The following is a 21,782-nucleotide window of genomic DNA, read 5'->3' on the forward strand; positions in this document are numbered from 1 at the left end:
GGGGGCAGGGCTACCAAATTTTGGAAGCTTTTGCTCTCATAAAGAGAACTGCAGCTATCCAACGTGGAGAACTGTAGCAGAGATGGTACCTGAGGATCCTTGCCTTGGCTAGGATCACTCTGGGCTGTGCAGTGCATGCTCAGGACTAACCACTCCTGCATCATGCGATTACTAGAAAACTGGAAGTAGCTAAAAGAAAAGCCAGCATGCTCAGATACTTACCACAGCAGCATGGTGCTACTCAAGATTTAATCTATCAATATAAAAAAACCCTCACCAAGTTCAAGCGATGCTCACAATCTCTTCCATCTCAAAGGAGAAGTTGAAGCTGAATCCAAATGATCTTCTTGCACAACAGATTCCCTGATCCTGGTGAAGCCAAGCCAATTTAACCATTATGATGACCTAATCTAAATCTGACTAAAGTTAATGGTGGACACATTTGCAGTTTCAAACATAAGGCAAAAATTTGCTATCCTGCAAGTACGTGGGGTATTCTCAATACTTGAGGCAACTGGAAATTTTTTTTTTTAATTAAATTTCTTCTGAAAATACTTTTTTTTTTTCAAAAAACCCCTGATTTTTATTTTAAAACTGTACTAACTTTCAAAACTCCCACGTAACCAAAACCTGCTTGCTACCTTTGCCACCTCTTTTTGAGAAGTGCCTGAAACTGTTTAAAAACAATTGCAACCTCCTTAATATAAGTCATGTTTTTACTATTTCTTCATCATGCATACCACTGGTACACCAAAATAAGGTAGTATTTCAGACACAAAAAGTTGCTTTAAAACCAGTTTTAGAAGTTTTTATATTCTTTTCTTCTGAATGAGTGGAACTTTTAATTGTTTTTCTAATACAGTATTTTAACTAACTTGTGCAGGACCCACCTATAAGCATCAACATCAGCATGCATCAACTCACATGAGTAATTTAACATTTGTGTATGGGCAAAGCAGTTTACCTCCTGCAGACTGCAAATTACTAATAGCATTGACTTTTGCATCAAAATAGGGTGTCAGATCACTGTGTGCAGAAACTCTTGTTCTGGTTTTGTAAATATTACACTTCTTTAACAACTGCAGCACCAGGAACCTGAGATACACTGAATGAAATGCAGATTTATCTGTTAGTAAATAACTTCAATGAGGGGATGAAAAAAACCTGAAAGAAAATATTTCTTGCTTTCCTCAACCTCCTCCTTCCTCTCAGTTTCATATTGTATTTTCCCTGAGTAGAAAATGAGAAGTTTAGGATAGGGTGGTGGTATCCCTGCACGCCCCGCAACAGCCCTTGTGTATCATGGTTGTTGTCACACTGACACCTAATGGCAGATACAAACGCGAGTATTACGGCTGATTTCGCAGGGGTCTGTTTTTATCCTGTGGTGGAAAAATTCCTTCAAATTATAGCAAATAAGTGAGCTTAGAAAATGGAATTCACATCACTGTGTGGTTAAACCCTGTGAGAGCAGTGCTGGAAAAGCAGCACCAGTGAGGAGAAGCTAAGGGCACAGTGTGGCAGAGCGAGGGGCTGCAGCATCGGATTTGGATGCTGCCAAAGGGATGGGCAGCCCATCATGGAGAGCTCATACAGGCTCCAAAGCAAAAAAAAAAAGCACTGAAGGCTAAAATAAACTGGCCAAACTCATCCAGTAGGTTGGTGATGGCTGGTAAGGTCTAATTTTATCCAGAACCTCACCTGCGGTGTTGTTTCTATCCCAAGAAGTGAGCAGCAAAGCTCTCAAGCACACAAGGGAATAGGTTGGGATGGTGCACTTGATAATAATATATGAAAATAAGGCACTGACTAATGCTCTTGATTCCTTCAGGAATTACTGAGGAAATCACAACTTTTTCTGGAATGTTTTACTGTTAAAATTTTGTTTATTACAGTGATCAGAGTGGAATGCTATGATCCTAATTCTTCCCTTACATACCTAAGAGGAGACAGCAGCATAGTCAGCAGGACAATCTGCAGCAGACTAGGCTCCATATCCACGGCTGTGAGCTAAACATCTTGCCATTTGGTAGCTAAAAGGAAAGGCCTAAGCACTTGTAGCTGGTTTTTGTTTGCCACAATGCGTCCTATGTAGTAAAATAAATAATTAATTGTAGCCATAATCTTTCATCTGGTTAATAAAAGTTTGCATTATTTATGCAGAGGTGTGGTGAAATGTAGCAATGAACTTCAAATGATGATTCAGGAGAAGTTCAGACTGGGTCCCAAATCCTTCCTCCCCTGCGTTACATGGTGCAGTCTGAGGGTGAGCTCAGGTAAGGCTCCTAATGGGTCATGAGCAGCAATGCTTCCAGCTGACATAAGATCAAGTCCTGGGCTCATTCTGCAAAGTCTCTGGGACGGCCCCAGAATCTGATTGTCACCTGGTGCTCTTCAGGAGTATTTGGATTTCTCAAGGCAAAGGAAATGACCAAATTTAGCAGAGGTATACGAATAACCATAGTAAGATGTAGCAGAAGGTAGGTTACATCAAGCACAAAATATAAGTTAGCAGTTGCTATGAAACAATGTTGTATTTTGGAAAAAACTGGAAGTCATACATAGGTTTTTAACACAATTCTACAGGAAAGAATAGTCATTCACATTCCTTTACAGTAAAAGTTTTAAAACTATCAGTTCAGTGGTTAATCCATGAGATCTAATTTATGTGAGAACTATACCCTGATTTTTACTGATTTTGTGGTATGCAGGGACTCAAGGATGCTCTTAGAGCCATCAGGGCTGAAGGACAGCACGAAAGTCTTTGTAACTCCTGCCACTGGTCCCTCACGAGACATCAGGCTGAGCTCTGAGCACCATCCAGACTGGGCCGGTGGAGTCAAGCGTGGCAAGCCTTGGAGCTGACATCAAACACAGACTTGCAGACACACTCTAAATACAGGCAAGGGTGGGGTAAGCCGTGCCCTCCCAGAGGGCAGACAAGAAGCAGGGACAGGGGTGCTGGGGAGCCTGAGCTCCAGGGGAAGGCAGGCATCACAGCCAGGCCCTGGGCTGGGAGGGCAGGAGGCAGAAATCAAGTGGTTGTTGCATCTTAGGTTATCATAAAGATGAAAAGGTGGGACACTGGCAACGTACCTGTAATAACTAATTATAATGATCAACATACATGCTTATAAGCTATTATTAATGATATCTTTACATCATATTATAATATTTTGCCATTTCATAACATCAGCATTGCAGAGATAACTGATGCTGCTTCAAAATCTATTTTTAAGACTGAATTTTACAGTTTGAAATCTAGCACAATGCAGGACTTTTGGTATCTTGAATGCTGTGGAAAATATTACTGAAGGGCAGATATTACTCATGCATGAGTTTAGGAGTTGCAGCAGTTTAATGGCACTGAGATATAAAGTAAAAAGATTGGTGCAGACCAACAGGAAGAGTATTTAGGGAAAAGGTATTTCAAATAGCTGAAATGATATAGAGTGTATGCTGAGGGAAGAAAAAAAGTCATTAAATCTGGATGTGCTTATTGCCTTGTAGTAGGCACTGTTGATCAGTTTTTCACCAAAGCTTTTTTTTAAACAGCTCATTCTTCTGGCCAAGTTTGGCACTTTAGAAAGTGCAAGATTGACAACCGAGATGGGTGCAAAGCTCACTCTCAGGCCACACTGAGCTTTTCCGTACAGCTTTCACCAGTGACATCCTGATTAGAATGTCACCAGCCCTGAGACAGGATTTTAACAGGGAACTTGGCTTTGTTAGGCTGAATGCATTCAACAAGAACTAACATCAGGTCATCAAACACCTTCGCTTTTGTTGCGGGAGTTTTTCCAGGGTGAACTGTCAAGCAGTCTCTTGTGCAGGATTCTTTGGAGGAAAACAGCCTCAACCTCCGATTTTGCTGCAGGCAATTCCATGGTATCCCCACTTAAGGGCCTGTGGTGTGGCTGGGGAGTGTAGTGAAAGAGGAGGTAATAAATACATAGTCCTTCAACGTTTTCACTTGTTTGTTTGATCAGAAACCAGATGTGCTAAGATCCTCTTATTAATACCAGTGGGTCCTTCTGAGCACACAATCTACAGCCTTCCCCTCATGTTGACTATGCTATATCTGATCACCACTTCTAAAACTCACCTGCACAGGGAATATTTGATGGTAATTCTTCAGTAGGTGATTATAAAAAGACTTAATGTTGAATTATTATAATCGAACGTTAAATTGACACCTCGCATCAGCCCATCATTATACGTCTTTTCCAATTCCTCTGCTGTCATGCCACTGATGTGATGAATTGCAGCCTGTCACATCACGTTACGTTACGCAGAACAAACAGGACAAAACACATACCAGCTGCCATGCAAATATGTGTTTGCCAACTCTTTTTGGTGCACAGAAATGCAATCGGTGAATTCCCTATCAGAAAACTAGAGGCTCAAGGATGGCTCTAGGGTGTGTAAGACAAACATGCCTCTGACACACCGTGAACAGACAGATACCCAGCTCTCAGCCAGTCACAGCCATTACAAAAGTGTCTCCTCCTGTGATTTTTTCTTGTTCTTTCAGAAAAAAGGCAGCAGCAAATTCTGTGGCTGCGGATGTCATGAAGCAAAATACAAATATGTAATAATTAATCCAGTGCTTGTGTTCAGATTTGGAGCTATTTTTATGACTGGCCAGATTTTGGCTGTGTATGTGTAAATATAACACCCACTTATGTACAAACACACGTGCATAGTAGGAGATGTGTAAATATACATTATGTGGCTTTTAACTGCAGTCTTTTAGCCTACATGTGGGCCTTTTGAAGCTAATGGGAGATTTACCAGGGGCTTTTTCACAGAGCTGTAGGCAAGACTGGAATCCAGAACATATGAATATTATATTATATTATAATGATACAGTGTAAATCATCTAGTTTGACCTACAGTAAATTAGAGGCCATTAAATTTCATCCAGGTATCCTACACCAAGCCAGAAAAACTTGCGTTTGACTAATGCATAAATTGTATTTGGCTAAAACCTATTTCCCAGAAAGGTACTCATTTAGTCTCCATGCAGACACTTTCTATGCATCAATTTCTTTGATAGTTTATTTCAACAGTTATTTTAACTATGCGTGCTTTTTATTTAAATTGACTTCAGTCTATGAAGTCAGTGCTGAGAAGTCAAATCCCAACTTAATTTCTTAGCTATAATGTCAAAGGATACTGTCTTGCCTCTCTTTGCTTCAATGCCATGCCATGAGCTTCCCTTCTAGTTATTTTATGGTGAACTATTCTTTATAATGTAAAATCCTTACCCAAACAATATCTCTTTGTGAATTGTTTTCCCTTTTTTAACTGATTTCATGATATGTTGCCATGGAAAATAAGTTATTTGCTTGGTAATTAGTGTCATCCATTCTTTATTGTCTATGTGCACCAATTTTGCTGGAGGTTACAGGGATAAAATGGAAATACACTGAAAAGATCTGGGATGAGAAACCTCACATACTTTGCTATGACCTAACCATCAGTAGAATAAATACAGGTCAGACACTAACAAACAACTCCTTTCAATGTCCAGAATTTGGAAATACCATGATTTTTTTGTTTATAAACCAGTCATAGTATGTAGCTGTAGATACAAAAAAAATCAATAACTCCCTAAAACTGGCTCTTCCAGTTAGTGATTTTTCTTCTTTTCTATGCAACACATCACTTAAAACGAAGGCAAAAACCTGTTTATCAACAAAATTTGTGACCTCTTGGTAAGACTTTTTCATATTAAACAGGGCATAATTTTACTGCTGACAGATATTACAAAATACGATGATCATTAAAATATTAAGGAGAATAGTATCTTCATTTCAGGCGTATAGTGGTGCTTTTAAAATCAGGTTCTGTAGTGGGCAAAAATATCTAATAAAGAAAGGAAAAAATGGAATGCCATGATCATTCTAAAGCTTGACACAAAACTATAAATCACTTTCAAGTGAAGATACACAGATCTTTGTGTAAACCTCTGCAGCTAAGCAAACTAGCTAGCCTTTGATGTACTTATAATTATTAGGGGCTGCGGATTATGTCTTTAGGCAAAGCTGTCTAGCAGTGGAAAGGTATAGATCAAAACTGACATCATGACACAAGTAAGCGGAGAGGTGAGATGAGGTGGAGCAACAAAAATAGTTTGGCATTACTATAGACCTTGAGTAAAACAAACGACTCCACTTCTAGAGAAGAACACATGGAGGGGAGCACTGAGGGCCTGTAACCTCTCGGTAAGAGTAAACTCCTTCCTACGAGAGGGAAAATTAGAAATCTGATTAACAAAAAGCTAAACGTCAACGTAAAGAAGATCCAGCAGATAGACTTAGTTATATGGGAACATATTGTTGCACTCCCAACGAAGCAGGTATGCCAGGCCGTGCACTCAGAACTACCACTGCAACAGGCTTTCATGCTGTGTATGTGCTGGGTGCTACCAGCTGCTCTTGAAACCAGGGGACTCAAGCAGTCTATATCAAGTAGAGCATCTTTGATATGGACACAGTATCTGGTAAGAGCCATGCCAGGCTCTTTGTAATTTTTTTTGTAGAGAGCAGGAGTTCTGGTGATGCCGGGCCTACATATGAGCTCATTATTGCTAAAAAGCCCCATCCAAAGCCCATTAGAGATGATGGAAACATTTCATTGTGTTTAGTGGGGTCTCTATCAAATGCTGTGTGTGGCTTGATGTAAGAGTGTATACATAAGCACAGATAAATCGTTTCAAATTACTATGGATCTTCAAAGACACTCATCTTGTGTGGCACAAAATTTAGAAAGTGCTTGTGAAAACTGATTTCTTGCCATAGGTGAACTGCCAATCATACTTAAAAAACATTTTTCATTAAAAATGTTCGTCTGTCTCTCTGAAGAAAAAGTCACATTATTAGAAAAATAAAGGCAAAGGATTTGATCCCAGAGGTTTTGATTGATTTAAACTGAAAATATAAATAAATAAGTAGGAGATCTTATATTTACACTAAAGGGAGTAGAGCTCCAAAAAAATGTAGCATGAGCAGGTGTCTCCTGAGTCTTTCCAGATCACAGTTCATCTGTGCATTGGATAGTACCTTTTAAGCATATCATAAACATGTTACACAGTGAAATAACAATCATGCTATGAAATAAAAGGCTAAGACTCTCAGTTATCTTGAAACTTGATATAGCAAGGGAAAGATGCACATGCCAAGAAAGAGTAGGAAATGAAGAAGGCTTTGTCATCAGCATCACAGAAGGCATATGAAGGTAAGGAAGAAGTCTATTGCTTGATAGATGAAAGGAGTCATTAGGGATCAGAAGAGGAATAAATGTTACCAACTAGGCTAATGCAGGGCCAGAGAAGGTTACAAAAACAGAGGGACAATTCTAAACATGGTCTTGAAATGCAAGCAGGCTTGCCAGGACTGTCGGGAATAGGAGAAGAGCTGAGTAAATTACAAGTGATTTGGAGGTAGCAGACTGTATGCAAGACCAGACTGGTATCTCAAGACACACTGTATGGAAGACAAAACACTGCAGCATGTGTCATTATTAATTATCACAAAGAACATAAAATAGTTATCACAGAACTAAGAAGAAATGAACAAGTTCTCCATTTCGGTTCAAAATGGTGACATTCCTTGCCATTAAGGTGAAATATTTAGGGCCTCTACATTTTAAATATCATTTAATGAATGGTGTGGGAAATTAGACCTCAGTCTCTGTGAGAACTGATAAGATTTCTGATCTCACTTTCAAACATTATGGAATATTTCCAGAAATGTTTTAAAATTCTGTTTTAAGTGGAAAAACCTCAAGTGCTTTCATTAGACATAACTGAACCACCAAAATGTTAGTCAGTCTCATCTAGCATTTCAGAACAATGCAATTATCTCAACATCAGTGTTTTTACTAAGATATCTCTGTTAAAAATGTTGCCTAAACATTAGCATTACTAATATTCTGAATTTAATACAGTAGAAATACAAGGTTTCCCAATTTGCCTTTCAACTATGCAGCAGTTATCTATCTTGTCATAACATGAATCCCTTTTGGGTGAAAGCTATTGATTCAAAAGTTAAAATCATCTTGCTAGGCTCTAATGCAATTTGTTGGAAGTTGGCCTTGGGAAACTTTCTGACACTGACTACATATGCTCTTCATTGGATATTCATTGAGCAATGATGTCTGAAAGGCTGAGTTCTTCACCTCCGTGATCATTATTAGTTACGGCATCTCTTAACAGGCTGTGCTATGTCAGTTCTTTACAACTCAAGTTTTACATTAGCAACCTACAGTTTACAGCATTGAACAGACACACTTGCACCAGGGACAATATTGTTCCAGGAGTGTATATACAAGATTACATCCATAAACAGAATTTCCATAAACAGAATTTATTAGTAACCTACAAATACTGTTAACACTGAAGAAAGTCCTCTCTGTTGTAATCAAACTAAATGAGGTGCAAGGATACATTTTAGGCAATGCTAAGAGAGAACTCCCTGACCTCACTAAGGAACTCGTAGATCTACTACAGAAATAATTCAACAGAAAATCTTTGGCAGAGGAAACCACAGTATCTATGGCCACTGGTCTGCTGATAAAATGGTAGTGAGGGAAGAGAGACAGCTAATGCAGTCTCTGAGACATACAGTACCATTAGTTCAATCTTCTCATGCCTCAAGATGCATTTTCACAGGCTGTCAAACGTAAAATCTTCTGAGAATAATTTTCATGAGAAGATTTTAATCAGTTGAACAAAATACCTGATTCTGCCAAAACCATGGCAGCAAGCTCACTTGACACTTGACTTTGCTCAGCAATATTCTCACCAAACTACTATGCTCTGAAGGTCTACAGGTGTTTTTACCACATATGCCCAGACATTCTTAGCTATGAGTGGCTTCCTCAAAACAGTGTATAGCAAACTGCAATGTGATGAACTGAGGAGAGCTAAAATTCAGAAAATTTTAACAGAATCAATCTATTTTTAGTTATATCTTGACACAAATCTTGATATATGTGAACAATCCACCAATGATTATAGAACTCTGGATGACATCTATAAATTTCAGCTGAAATTATATTGTCATTCCACATTATACGTAGGAGCTTGAAACTTTTCCAAAAGTCTGAGTTTGAAATACATTGTGTTTGAAGTGAGCCCTGTACACAGAAATATCTTGACAAATTAAATGTATCTGGGGCAAGATGGAACACTCTCAAGAGCTTGGGAAGCAACCAGGATCACTGACTCACATAATTTTCAAGTAGTGTTGAGCTGAATTTTGGTCATGGCCTAGCTCAGGGAATATCATCAGATGTTGATAGATGAGAACAGTTCACATTTGTACTATTTAGGACCAAATATTATACTGTAATATATATATTTAAAACATGCTGCAGGGAGGGCAGATATTGTCTAGGGGGTGTTCAATATAACTTGGGATCAATAGCACTGATTGCACCTTATTCCCTCAGTTTGCTTAGGTTGCTGCCTTCTTGAGAAGCCTGAAGTGGGTGCTCAAGAAATTTGGGATTTGATCTGGGAAGTGTGACCGCTAGTGAACTGAGTGACTTTAAAGCTCCAGAGAGCAGGGACTAGGTGAAGAGGACTAGGCTTAGGAGATGGTTACGGAGCAGGGACTTGTTTGAAACTGCATTTTAAAACTTCTGGCTCTGGCACGAGCTTTTCTTCCCCTCTCAAAATGTTTGAAAAATACAGTAATTCTTTAAAAAAGCACTTGTTATCTTTTGTTTTCACTGGGTCTACAGAGTTCATGCCTCTCACTGACACCTTTGTTGCTAACACCAGTTTATGAAATAAAAACATCATCAAGAAAAGACGTTGGAATAAAGCATAAGACAAAACCTGTAGGTAAGATTTCATGTGATTAAGGTGAGATCCAATCTGCAGTGAAACGAACTCATGGGAGATTACTGTTTATTTTCATATAAAATGAATTGGATGCAAATTCATTACTGTTTATAAACTGAATCTCAGTGACAGTTTGTCCCTGGGGCATTGAAAAGTATCTTAAATCATTCTGATAGTTAATTATTCAGCAAATGAGAGCACTTTAAAGACTTTATCATATAAAATGACTTTAATAATTTATGCTTATGGAGCATTACAGAGCTAACTGTAGGACTGCTCTGAAGGAGGGGAAAGCTGCATGCCTGCATGTTTACAACTGAACTGTAGTAATGCATACATTATATCTGATATGCAAGTAAGACGTCTGTGAGCACCTCACGTTTCTTCTCTTTGTGTGTATGTCTATAACATTACATAAGGCTCCCAGTAAACTTAAAAAACGTCAGGAATCTAGTAATAGGATAAGTTTGCAGGGAATTAAATGAAGACGGCAGATTGAAGCTTAAATTTTCTGGATTAAGTGTAAGAGTCTTAGGTATCTTAGTTCTATTAGGTGCAGAGGACAACTATCTAAGAAGTAAGAGAAGAGAAAGCAAAGGAAATGTAACTATAAACTATAAAGAGTGCCCAGCAACAGATGACCTGAACAAATGTTGGCTTTGGCAATTCTAGTGATGAAAGGGCTTGCCCAACAGCTCAGTTGTGGTGCAAAAAATGCTTGAAGTGACTTAAGCTTGAAATGAAAGACCCTGGAGAGAAGAGTTCAGGACAGGCACTGCTTGATTTCTGCTCTACTGGAGAGGGAAGCAGGTGATACTGCATCGCATAGCCTTGAAAGCCATGGATTTATACAATACATAGAAACAGCTACATAAACGCACATACAACTTGTCTGTAGTTCTGTATATTTGAATTGCATTTGCTTGTATGTTCTGGGTAAACACCAAGATGCGCAGGTCTAGAAGAATTCTACGTTACTCAAGATCTGAAAGGTTTTTTGATTCCTTCTGAGTTTTAATCATATTCTACTTCTTGGCATGGGCCAAGGACAAAAGCTCAGTGATTTCCTCGTACTATTCAAAGATGCAGTAGAATAAGGAAAACAGCACTGCATATTTCATGTAAACATTTTGTGTTCTTTTTTTTTCTTTGTCTGCTTTCTCTGCTGGAGGTTGGCTAACGAGACTTAGACCCTTTCTGCTTGGTTCGTGCTACGGGCATGAAACCAGAACGTTCCACATATTTGCATACATCTCTTTGTGACAATCCAGAGGACACACAAGGAGAAAGTGCATGAGTTACTAGTTCCCCTGCGTGAAAAGTTGTCTGTGTTGCAGCTATTAGTCTGACCCTGCAATTTTTGCATCAGTGTTCCTTATGGAATGGCAAAAATCCCACTGCATGCAAACCTGTTACCTTAAAGCCAGGATCTGAGCCTGTGTTCACATCAGTAAACGCTGCCAAAACATCCATGATATGACTCCATTCATTGGCACAGTGTGTATGAGCATATAATTTAGAGGTGGATGAGATTGCCACACCTGAACTTCAACACTACTATGAACAAAGATTTTTAGATTCAGTCACTTACCTCTTGCACTCCATTCAGTTTGTACAGCCTGAACTTTTCTATATAGCCATAGCATAAATCTTTTTTTGCTTTGTAGCTATTGCATTGACACAATTCTCACATGGGTACTGAAAGGCAAAGCTATGTTATTTTTATAAGCCTCATTCTTTAGTTATGAATAAAAATACTGTCTCACTTTCAAAGGAAACAATGCATTTGAAACGATAACCCCCTTACAAATATAACATGGTGTTGTACAGGACAAGTATTGATTAAAACAAAAAGGGCTTTTTAAACACCATTCATTCTTACCAATTCTAGTAGTTATTGATTCTGCATCAATGTCATTAGCCTTTTTCTTTGCCACTTCAGCTAGTGCCAATTCACCCTTATCTAGTGCAAGGTAATGGATGTCCTTTGGAAATAAAAGAGAAAAAAAAAGAAGAGATTAATCTAAAATGAATCTCATAGGAGTAACAAAAGGGATTTTGAAAGAAAGAGGTTCTTTTATTATTTAGATCACAAACACAGATGGAACTGATGAACCTACCATTACGTTTTAATTCCCTCCCAATGCAAATTTATTATCTTATTTGTGCTGTTGAACACAGCAATGAATAAAACACTGACCAATCATGCACTGATAAAAGTGAAGCTATTGACTCAGTGTATGAAAGAAACCAATCTGCCTGCTTTTAAGGTAACTTCTGTAGGTGCAACATGAATTAAAAGAGGGTTGATAGGAGGTGGTTCCGTGTAAACCAGATCTGAAGTACTGGAACTCTTCTGGCTGACAGCCCCTATCTAAAGTGTGTTAAGGTTTCTACCTAGTACATGAATTCTGGGGTAATTCTCTTTCAGGACAACAGTTGCTCAATGGTTTTAACACCCACACAGGTGACATGATTCCCAAGTCATTCCTGGACCACAAGAAGCTTTCCAAAAATGTTGTTGTCTAACAACGAATAGTTGCCAATACTCAGAATCTAGTCCTTCATGTAGGGTTAAAAATCAGAGGGCTGCAGCAGGGGTATATCATGACATGCTGAATTACAAGGCTTTTTAATTGTGTGTTAATGTTTGAGGTGAAAACCACCTGTATTACACACAGCACAGTTTGTGGGAGAATATATTTCTCTAACAAATTACAGCCTCAATGCCCTTGGTTTTGGCTCTTCAAGTAAAGTTTCATCCTTGACCATTAATAAAGTGACAATTAATCCCCTTCTCCTTTGGTGTCATGGCCACAGGCTGCTCTGTGCATAAACTGTGACACACGAAATGAGGGAAATCCAAATACAGCTGGCAAAATTTATTTTCCCCACTTCTTTGCTGAAGATGCATCCAAAGATTTAAGCCATTCGTGGCCATTGTTCTGCAATCTATCTGCATGCAGGAATTTAAAGGGTAATAATGATAATGATAATGGAAATAACAAGGGGAGAGGATACAATTGCTTACCACCCGCTGACCAACACCCAGCCCGACTCAAGCAGCGATCTGGGCCTTCCAGGTAACTCCCCCCCAGTTTATATACTGGGCATGATGTGCTGTGGTATGGAATACCCCTTTGGCCAGTTTGGGTCAGGTGTCCTGTCTCTGCTTCCTCCTGCCTTCTTGTGCCGCTCCTCCCTGGCAGAGCATGAGACTGAGAAAGTCCGTGGTCAGAGTAAACATTACTTAGCAACAACTAAAAACATGGGTGTTATCAGCATTGTTCCCAGGCTGAAAGTCAAAACCACAGCACTGCACCAGCTACTAAGAAGGAGAAAAATGACTTCTATAGCTAAACCCAGGACAAAAGGAAAATGAGTATTTGCTGGAAATATTGACTTCTGCATACCATAAAAAAAAATACATTATCACTAATGCAGAAGATCTCAGGCGAAACTGTCCTTCTCATAATTATGAGTTTACTGCCACCTCCATCATTATGACAGAAACTCTTCCAGGAAAAGGTGACCTTACACTAGAAAGAGAAGTTAGATGAAAAATGTGAGAGTGATAGTGTTAAGAGGAAAAGATGGTGCTTTTATTATCCATTTATTTAATATTAATAATATTAATATTACTATTAATAATAATAATAGAAGCAAACAGAGAATATTATGGAAACTGAGACTGATTATGCAGGAAAACATATGGTACTGCCTTGCAGGATCCCAACAGTCTGCAGGAGACAGCAACGTTTTCTAATTAAAAACACAGGTGTGACTTAAAAAATGTGCAAGTGTCTTGGAGCAAAGTAATGAGTTACGAACTTGCTGCGAACTCTGTACTTCCTCTCTTTGTAGGTCTAACATGGTTGTCAGGAGAAAAGGGCCTGAGTAGCAAGGTATGATTTCTATGAAGATTAAACAGTAGATATTGTCAGCTTATTTAGATAACAATAGAAAACCTAAGGGCTCTTGAACAAGTCTGAACTTAGAAAGATTTGAATGTATAGGCAGATTGTGTTCACTAGTTTAAAATACATTCTGACTATGCTTAACAACTGTCTTTCTGCAGTTTAAACTAAGAGAAGTATTGTATACTTTCATGCACTTTTAAATAACAAACTTGGGGAGGGGATGGAAACAACTGCAGAAAATGACAAAGTTCTTTCAGTTCAGAGGTGGTACATGCTGTTTGCATCACAAGATCTGTTATTTCCAGATCTCCTTTTTGCCTGTGTTTTCTGGTTTGAGTACCTAAATGTAACGATGCTGCATATCCATTGCTAACTAACAGGGGCCTTGTAAGAAATAAAGATATAGCAGTAGGCTGGTAAGTTGTTTTCTTCATGGTTTCCTAAGTTGCTGTCATAAGAATAATAATAATAAAAAAAGCAGCTCTTGTCTCTATCTCTAAACGAGTTCTAGAAAGAAAAGATTACAGGTATAAAACCTCCTAATTAGATGGTTTCAGATCAAATTTAGGTGTTCCTCATTCAGATAAGCCAGCAAAATTTGATTTTTTCTAAGAATTTATAACTGAGTAAAATAACTAAAACTAGCAAATAAATAAAAAAGAAAGCAGCAGCACTGGATTACTGGGTGCCTTAAAGAACAACAGAAAAAAATTAAATTAGCTGAATATTCATTACAGATTTTTCCACACAATTATCTAAGAATTTATCAGTCCAAAGATCACATCCCTCTCAAAAACAATGGTGACAATAACAACAGTTTCCAGCTGCTTGTCAGGAGTTTGCTGAAAGGGCTGCATTTTATCATTTAACAGTTTGATTACTTTTTGGACTACTTCCTTTTTACTATCATCTTTGTGACTCACAGAGCTGGCCCTTGGTGAGCAAAAGTCATTTGAAACACTGATGTGCATTTGTCTATAGGATATTTCTGGGCAAAATTCCAACGTTTCTTCGAAACACGCACTTTCCTCATCAGTGTATCACCCAAGATCTGACAGTTTTATTAAAGTGTCTTTTCCATGCATTTTTTGCTACCTTTGGTACGTGGGATGGCCTTTTGAATTTTCAGCAGCTGAGAGCTGGAGCATACTACAAAAGGATTTCAAGCTAACAACCCTTCTAATGCTTGATCTTTTCTGTCACAGATTGGATCAGACACTGTCCAATAAATGTAGCTGTTGTTCATGATATTATGTCCTTTTCAGTTTTATTTTTTTATTGAACTTTGTAGGAGACGATAATAATTGATGGACTTAGATGTGACGTGAGGGTAAAGCTTATGGAGAGTCACAGCAGTGTATGCGTGTCTTGTTATGGCATCATACTAGTGACGCCATGGCTATAGGACTAACTTTTAAGCCCTTTTGGTTTTTTCTTTCTCATTTCTCTGACAGAAATTAGCCCTCAGATAGCATTCTCTCAAGCTTCTTTGCAATCTCAAAAACAAATAACAGGAGTACTGCAGAGCCCTGTCTGGTGAAAGCAATGCTCAGGATAAATTCTCCAAGACATAGGACATTTCTCCGGAAGTCTCAGAATACGGGTATTCAATGTTTGGAAACTCCCGAGCCTCTGTTCTATCTGCTCCTCTCTGTCCTTTCCTGTTCCTTCTCTGTTCCCCTTTAATAAATAAAAATTTTTCTTTCTCATTTTCTTATGTCAGCTGATATCTTCCTTTAGTCTACTATTTCTTCTTGAAATTCCATTAAATTCACTGGGAATAAGGTTATGTCACTCCTAGAGCCATCTGAGGTTTTATAAATGGATTTCGATGGTCTGTAAAACAACAGTATAGGTATTTGTACTGCACATAATTATAAATGTTTTAAATATAGGTAAAGTCAAGTTGTATGTTATTAATTGCATTTTGACCTATATAAACAATGTGTAGAAATTATTCAGTTAAGCAGAAGTGAAGTATGCACAAACCTTGCTCAGCAATAGTATCATTATACTACTACCTAGAAGGACTGTAAGCTTTCAGGGAACAAGTTATCTAATTTTCACAAGGTATTTAGTGCAATGAAGCCCAATTCCCTAGAAATTACTGTGGCAGAAACAAATACTTCTTATGACCTATGCACCTTCAAATTTCTTGAGTCCCATATTTAAGTAGTCTCACAGCAGTGCCATTGTTAGCTTATTGTAAAGTTTGTTCATTAGTACCTTCTTTAGGAGATGAATTAGCAAAAGGACATTTCCCCAGAGAAGGCAGCGACTTAACAGAGGATTTGAAGAGGCAGATGTGTGTGCTGCTTGTTGCATAATTTAGGGGAAACTATGAGGACTCTCAAAGCAGGATGAGGACAATACAGAACTGGTTTTGATCTCACAGTAATGTAAGCCAGGAGGAACTGCATGGATATATATATTTATGTTTAAGAGCCTTGATGAGGTGGGAAATTGAGAGTAGGTGTTGAGAGAGGCAAGGGAAAATAAAGAAGAGTACGAAAGGATGGAGCTAATTTCTCTGTGAATATTGAAACTCCTCTTGAAGAAAGCTGGAGAACATTTTTATTGAGAGAAGGACATGCTACCACTTGTGGAGCCAGGTACTGACAGTCCCTCCATCTTGTTAGCAGCTTTGCACCCTTTTCTTGAGCCAGCACTGGTGTTCCCCACCCTGGGACAGGGGTGCTCCCTCAGTCCTGGTGTCAGCAGAAGGAAGGAAAGATCATGTAGGAAATGCTCTCAGCCATATAAGAGAGGGCCCTTGAGATAGCAGGCCAAATGCTGGGTCATCTGTTCTGCCAGAATGGCTGAAATTACTCATGGAGAATTTATTGTCTGTATGGTGGGAAAGCCACCAACAAAAAGCTGTAACCTGCTGCAGACGTGTTGTAGTCTGAATCTTACATGTGGCTGCAGCAGTGCCTAGTTTGATTAGGTAGAAAATTTGCATTGAAGAAGTTACATTCAGTAAGAAAAGGAAAAAGGTGAGTTAAAAAGAGGAAAAATCAAGGCAAGTAAACATAAAACATGTAATGAATTTCCTAAAAGTCTGACCTTTCCATCACGTTCTTTTGATGCACACTTAGAAAAGTTTATCGCAGTATTCACATCTTTCTAATTAGATGGAACAAGCCAGATGATTAGAGCCTTGAAAAAAACATCAAAAGGTTCACACAACTTTTTATATAATTAGAAGGGAATTTTCATAACCCATAAAAGCAGGATTTAATTGTGTAATTTAACATACAATTTAAATATCAAGATCAAACTAGCAGGGCAAGTGACTTAATGGGATAAATGATATTAACATCTAGTGTCAAAGCTTAATTTAAACAACAGAATGTCTTCATTATGCAAAAGAGTCAAGCAAACGAATCATTCAAAGGGCTTTTTTTTTCAACAAGCCCTTTTCCTATTGTTTCTTTGAAAACAATGAAATCAGCTGTGGAGCAGCAACATGCTGAGAGACTAGGAAAGCACGATTGGCTTTGTCCATCTGACCTCACTGTGACATTGTGGTGCAAGATCTTATAAAACAAGAGCCTCCTGCAGAGCTCACACAGAAGACCTTTTAAGAGCTGGTTAATTTTACTTTTGTAGCTAATTAAATGGGAGGGTGTAGAGAGTGCATGAAATGTAAAAACCCTTGTGTTGATGCTGCTGACCTTTGTTGTTGTAAAAGTACCTGTAGAAGCGTTCATAATTTGTTGCATTTCACAAAACCCTAAGAGACAAACTAAGAGCATTCAGGATCCCCAGGATATGGCCAGCTCCTGTGTCCAGGACTCAGCAGTTGTACTTCTTAAAGGAACAGATTAGAAACGTATAAGCTTATTAGGGTGAAAGAAGACATTCACCCACATCAGGACAGATGAAGAAGGGGAAAGTTCAAAAACATATACATTAATTCCTGGAAAACAAAGAATAGCCTTTAGGCCATGCTAGGGAAAATGTCAATGACTCTGAAGAGACTTAGTTCCTATTGATGAGTTTCATGATGGCAAAGGGCAAAACAGGTAGAATAGTTCTCTCTTCAGTATGTGTTTAAGACTGCAAATGACACTGATCCATTCTAATGTGCACAAAAGCTGACAACTAACACCCTGATAACAGCCTCTGTCTCCAGAAATGACTTACCATAAACAGATCCCGAGCACCTATGTCAACAGCCAGCAGAAATGCTTTTTCAAATCTCTGATACCTGCAAGAAAAAGGAGGAATGTCACTTGCTGAGGATAATTTGGGAGCTGCATCAAATTTTGTTAATGGGCAGATGAAGTGCTTCAATTCTCATCAAAAGTGATGCCAAAGCTTTACAGGGGAAACTTCATATGATCATAATCAAGATTGCAGAACTTCTTCATCATTTAAAACCTTCAGCAAGTGTAATGTTCAATGTTGAGTCCCATTAGATTTAGCTGAATCAGAAGGGAGCTGAAGGTGCTGTAGATCATAACAAGCCAAACCTTTGAAAGATACCAGCCACAACATAGATGCTAGCCAATTCTAGCTCAACTGCATTGAGTTTTGTCCTCACAGAACCCTCAGTACAGCTCCCTGAGGATGATAATCCAGCTGAGTCATCCTAAAAAGTCATGAATCCCCAGGGACTAAAATAGGAAGGGGTGACATTGGTTTGCCTCCTAACTCCCTTAGCCCAGTATTAGCACAGACTCCTGAGAGTTTTCTGAAGATCCTATGGTGAAGAAGATTGTGTCAATGAGGTAAAACATGGAGAAAAAGAGCAACAGATTACCTCTAAATGTGCTCTAGAAGGTACCACCTGAGTATTGCCTACAGATGCAGTAGTGAAGAAAGTGAACAGTGTGGATGTGGAACTTCACCTTTATCACTAACCCAGGAGAGCTGTATCATGGCATACTGAGACCTATACTTTGGTGGGTTGAGGGCTTGCTAAACAACAGCTGCTTCCATTTGTAATGACACAGACTGCCACCTTCTTTCTACCTAGACCATGTACCATCTCCTGGCAATTACAGCGAATACCTACATAGGATGGAGATACAGTGGAAGGCTGTATATATCCTCTTGTTTGCAATCCTTGGGGATTCCACTGAAGTGGGAGGAAGCAAGCCATCCATCAGAAGTTTTCCGAGAATATATACAACATTGCACTGGCAAAAAGCAACCACAACAAGAAATTCTGCAGTGGGCTAATGCCTCTCTTGTACTAACTGTAGATAACCATGATATGAGTGAGAAAGTGATCTTATTTGTACACATATTCTTCTACTGCATGTTTAAACGGTTTAAAAATACCTACAAGAATAGATCTGGTGATAATTTTTAGACATGTAAAACAACAAAGTATTCCAATTTTATTTCAGTTGTGAAGTAAAATATTGATTGCATATAGAATTATTTCTGTATTTTCCCCATTACTGGTGAAGTTTTCTCCCTTTTTTACCTTTTAACAATTTCAACAATAGATCAGTTGTAGATGCTTGAAGTTTGAGAAGGAGATGACTTCTTTGACCAGTAGGGAAAAAGCAGTGTTGTGATTTCTAAGTGTTAAGAAAGGTGTAGTTTATGTTTGTCCAATGAATATTGTCAGACAGCATCATATGGATGCCAGTATTTACACAGTTCTGTACCTTGAGGGTACCTTAGGAAACAGTGGGCAATGCTGTAGCTCTTCCTTAGGCCAGTGTGCACAAGAGGAAACACTGGAATCCTCCTAATGCCTAAGCACTTTTCTTCCTCCCTCTTGCTAAAGCCTTACTGCTCCCTCCTCTTCTACCGCACACTTGGAATAATTCAGCAGATCGTGAGATAGAGCTGGTGAGGACTTTTCCTCAAGGAATAACATTTGTGACAAGAAGGCATAATACGTTAGCTTAAGTAGAAAAGGAAATACACTTTCCAGGTGAGGTTCCTAAGAGCTGGCGTGGGGAGTCCTTTCCTCCCTAAAGCTAATCTTCCTGCTGTGTCTTTCAAGCTTAATTTGCAGCCCTCCTCACAGAACCTGTTTAAGGGAGGGGAACAGATGAATTAAGGTTAACCTCTTGATCACTGGGGACGAGGCAGTGCACCACTGCTTTACCATGCACATCTACATACCCGAAGCTTTTAAATGTGCTTTCTATGAAGGATTTTCCATTAAAATATGTTGTGTTGTAATACTGCTTCTGAAGTTACGCTTTAATTAAGACAAAGAAGTACATGTTAAAATATGTGTATCTTGAATAGTTATCCTGTATATCTTTTTCTGGCATATTTTTCTTTTCAATTATGGATTAAATATACATTTTTGGTATTCAGAGGGGAAATTGGAAACCAAACAGAAACCAGCTATGCAACCAGCTAAAAAGAATGTCTGCATCATTATTTTGTTTTTCCAAAGTTATAACTATACAGACTATTTGAATGACATTTGCTTTAGCCAAGGCAAAAGTGCCTGAAACCAAAAAACGTAAAGTAACTTTTTCATTTGATTGACCTGCAGAATGGAATTGTAGCCTCAAAGCTGTCATTTCTCTGCTGTTTCACAAAGATTTTGATTTTTTTCCTTTGTCAATATACATACTTCAGTCTCATTATGGCCCCTATTCATAAAACTGGAAAGTTAGCTCATTATTTTCAGATCTGTACTGAGGGAAAAAAAAAGTAGGAAAAAAGTCTATCCAAGAAATGCTCTTCACAGAGCGCTGGAAATAACAATCACAGATACTTCATAAATTATTATAAATGGAATTGCTTTAAAATAAGGTGGAGGTTTCTAACAAGAGTGACAAGTTTACATTGCTTAGGCGAACAGTATTAAATCAGTCAAGAATGTCCAGTTTTTTTCAAACTTGCTTTACGAGAATGTACTCATTATTTTGAGTCTCTTTGGCATGGAAGTTGTGTTGGGTTTATTCTACAGGAACAATTAGAGAGAGTTCTGTACAGCATGAGACTGTCCCCAAGCTAATAATGTCTGTTTTATAAGCACGTTTTGTCTTGGGAACACTTCACTTACAGTTTATCAGCTCCTCAAACAAACCAACCCCCTCCCCCTGCAAGCAAAACACCCTCCCTCTTGTTCTTGTGCTACAATTACAAGGCACAAATATTTACTTTCTAAAATGGCATCTACAGGGTACTGGTCTTGAAGCGAGTGTCTTCCCACCCCTCCCTGCACCTTGTCGCTTATTGCTTGCTTCACAATAACTCCAGCAATCAAGACTTACATGTCTCTTGAAAAAGAGAGATAAGGAAATCTGCCTGTAAACCATGAAGTTCAGCCACTTGTTTGGTCAAAGTGACAGCCAAAAAAAATATGACCTTCAAGATTAAAACTCTCAAACTGCAATTAGCTATACAGGACAGATAAAAAACCATTTCCCTGAAAGCTGTTTAGCACACAAAATATTAAATTTATATTTTCATGTAACAAAATATTACTGTTATTATACACACTTATGCAACCTTTCTACATATCCTACAAAAATTTAAAAAGATGGCTCTAAGTATATCTGTTGTACGGAAAAGGAAACTTAGGGGAAATGAGAGTGATATGACAAGGGTCATGTGGGTCAAAAATGGTCAAGGCAGAGAAGAATCTAGACCTGCCTTCCGTGGTGGAGTGGCAGACCTGCTGCCTGCTTGTATTTTGAAAAGACGTAAGGAAAGCATTTTACTTGTAAATAAAATATATAAGCAATAAAAAAATATGTTATCTATTAACTTTGGAGAAGCTATATTTCACTGGCATATATAAAAAGAGAATAAAACGCTCAGGATTTCCACCTGTTGGATGTTCAGGAAAAAAAGGTCATATTAAATACTGTAGATCAAAACAATGTGCATGGATTGCAGCCTGCAGAGCAGTCTTTATAAGAGGTGCTACAAATAGATCAAAAGGCACAATTTTGTCATCTGTATTCAACAGCATCTAAGTTGAATGCAGTCACTTAGAGATACACATTTTTTTCAGGCTGAAAATGGTCAACTTGAAATATGTTGGTAATAATTACCCTTAATATTAAAAT

The 21,782-nt window shown here is 38.4% G+C and overlaps 1 protein-coding gene across 1 annotated transcript in view; it reads right to left on the reverse strand.

Moving 5' to 3' along the window:
• The window catches only part of WDPCP (WD repeat containing planar cell polarity effector), a gene marked incomplete at both ends in the record, with an annotated part of 92,299 nt that overhangs the window by 22,951 nt on the left and 47,566 nt on the right, over positions 1-21,782 (reverse strand). The window contains 2 exons of the mRNA XM_010019161.1: positions 11,739-11,841; positions 17,926-17,989. Of these exons, the coding sequence (XP_010017463.1) occupies positions 11,739-11,841; positions 17,926-17,989 (167 nt within the window). The remainder of the gene's footprint in view (positions 1-11,738; positions 11,842-17,925; positions 17,990-21,782) is intronic.

Source organism: Nestor notabilis, unplaced genomic scaffold, assembly GCF_000696875.1.
Source record: "Nestor notabilis isolate BGI_N333 unplaced genomic scaffold, ASM69687v1 scaffold10120, whole genome shotgun sequence".
Classification (NCBI taxonomy): Eukaryota; Metazoa; Chordata; class Aves; order Psittaciformes; family Psittacidae; genus Nestor; species Nestor notabilis.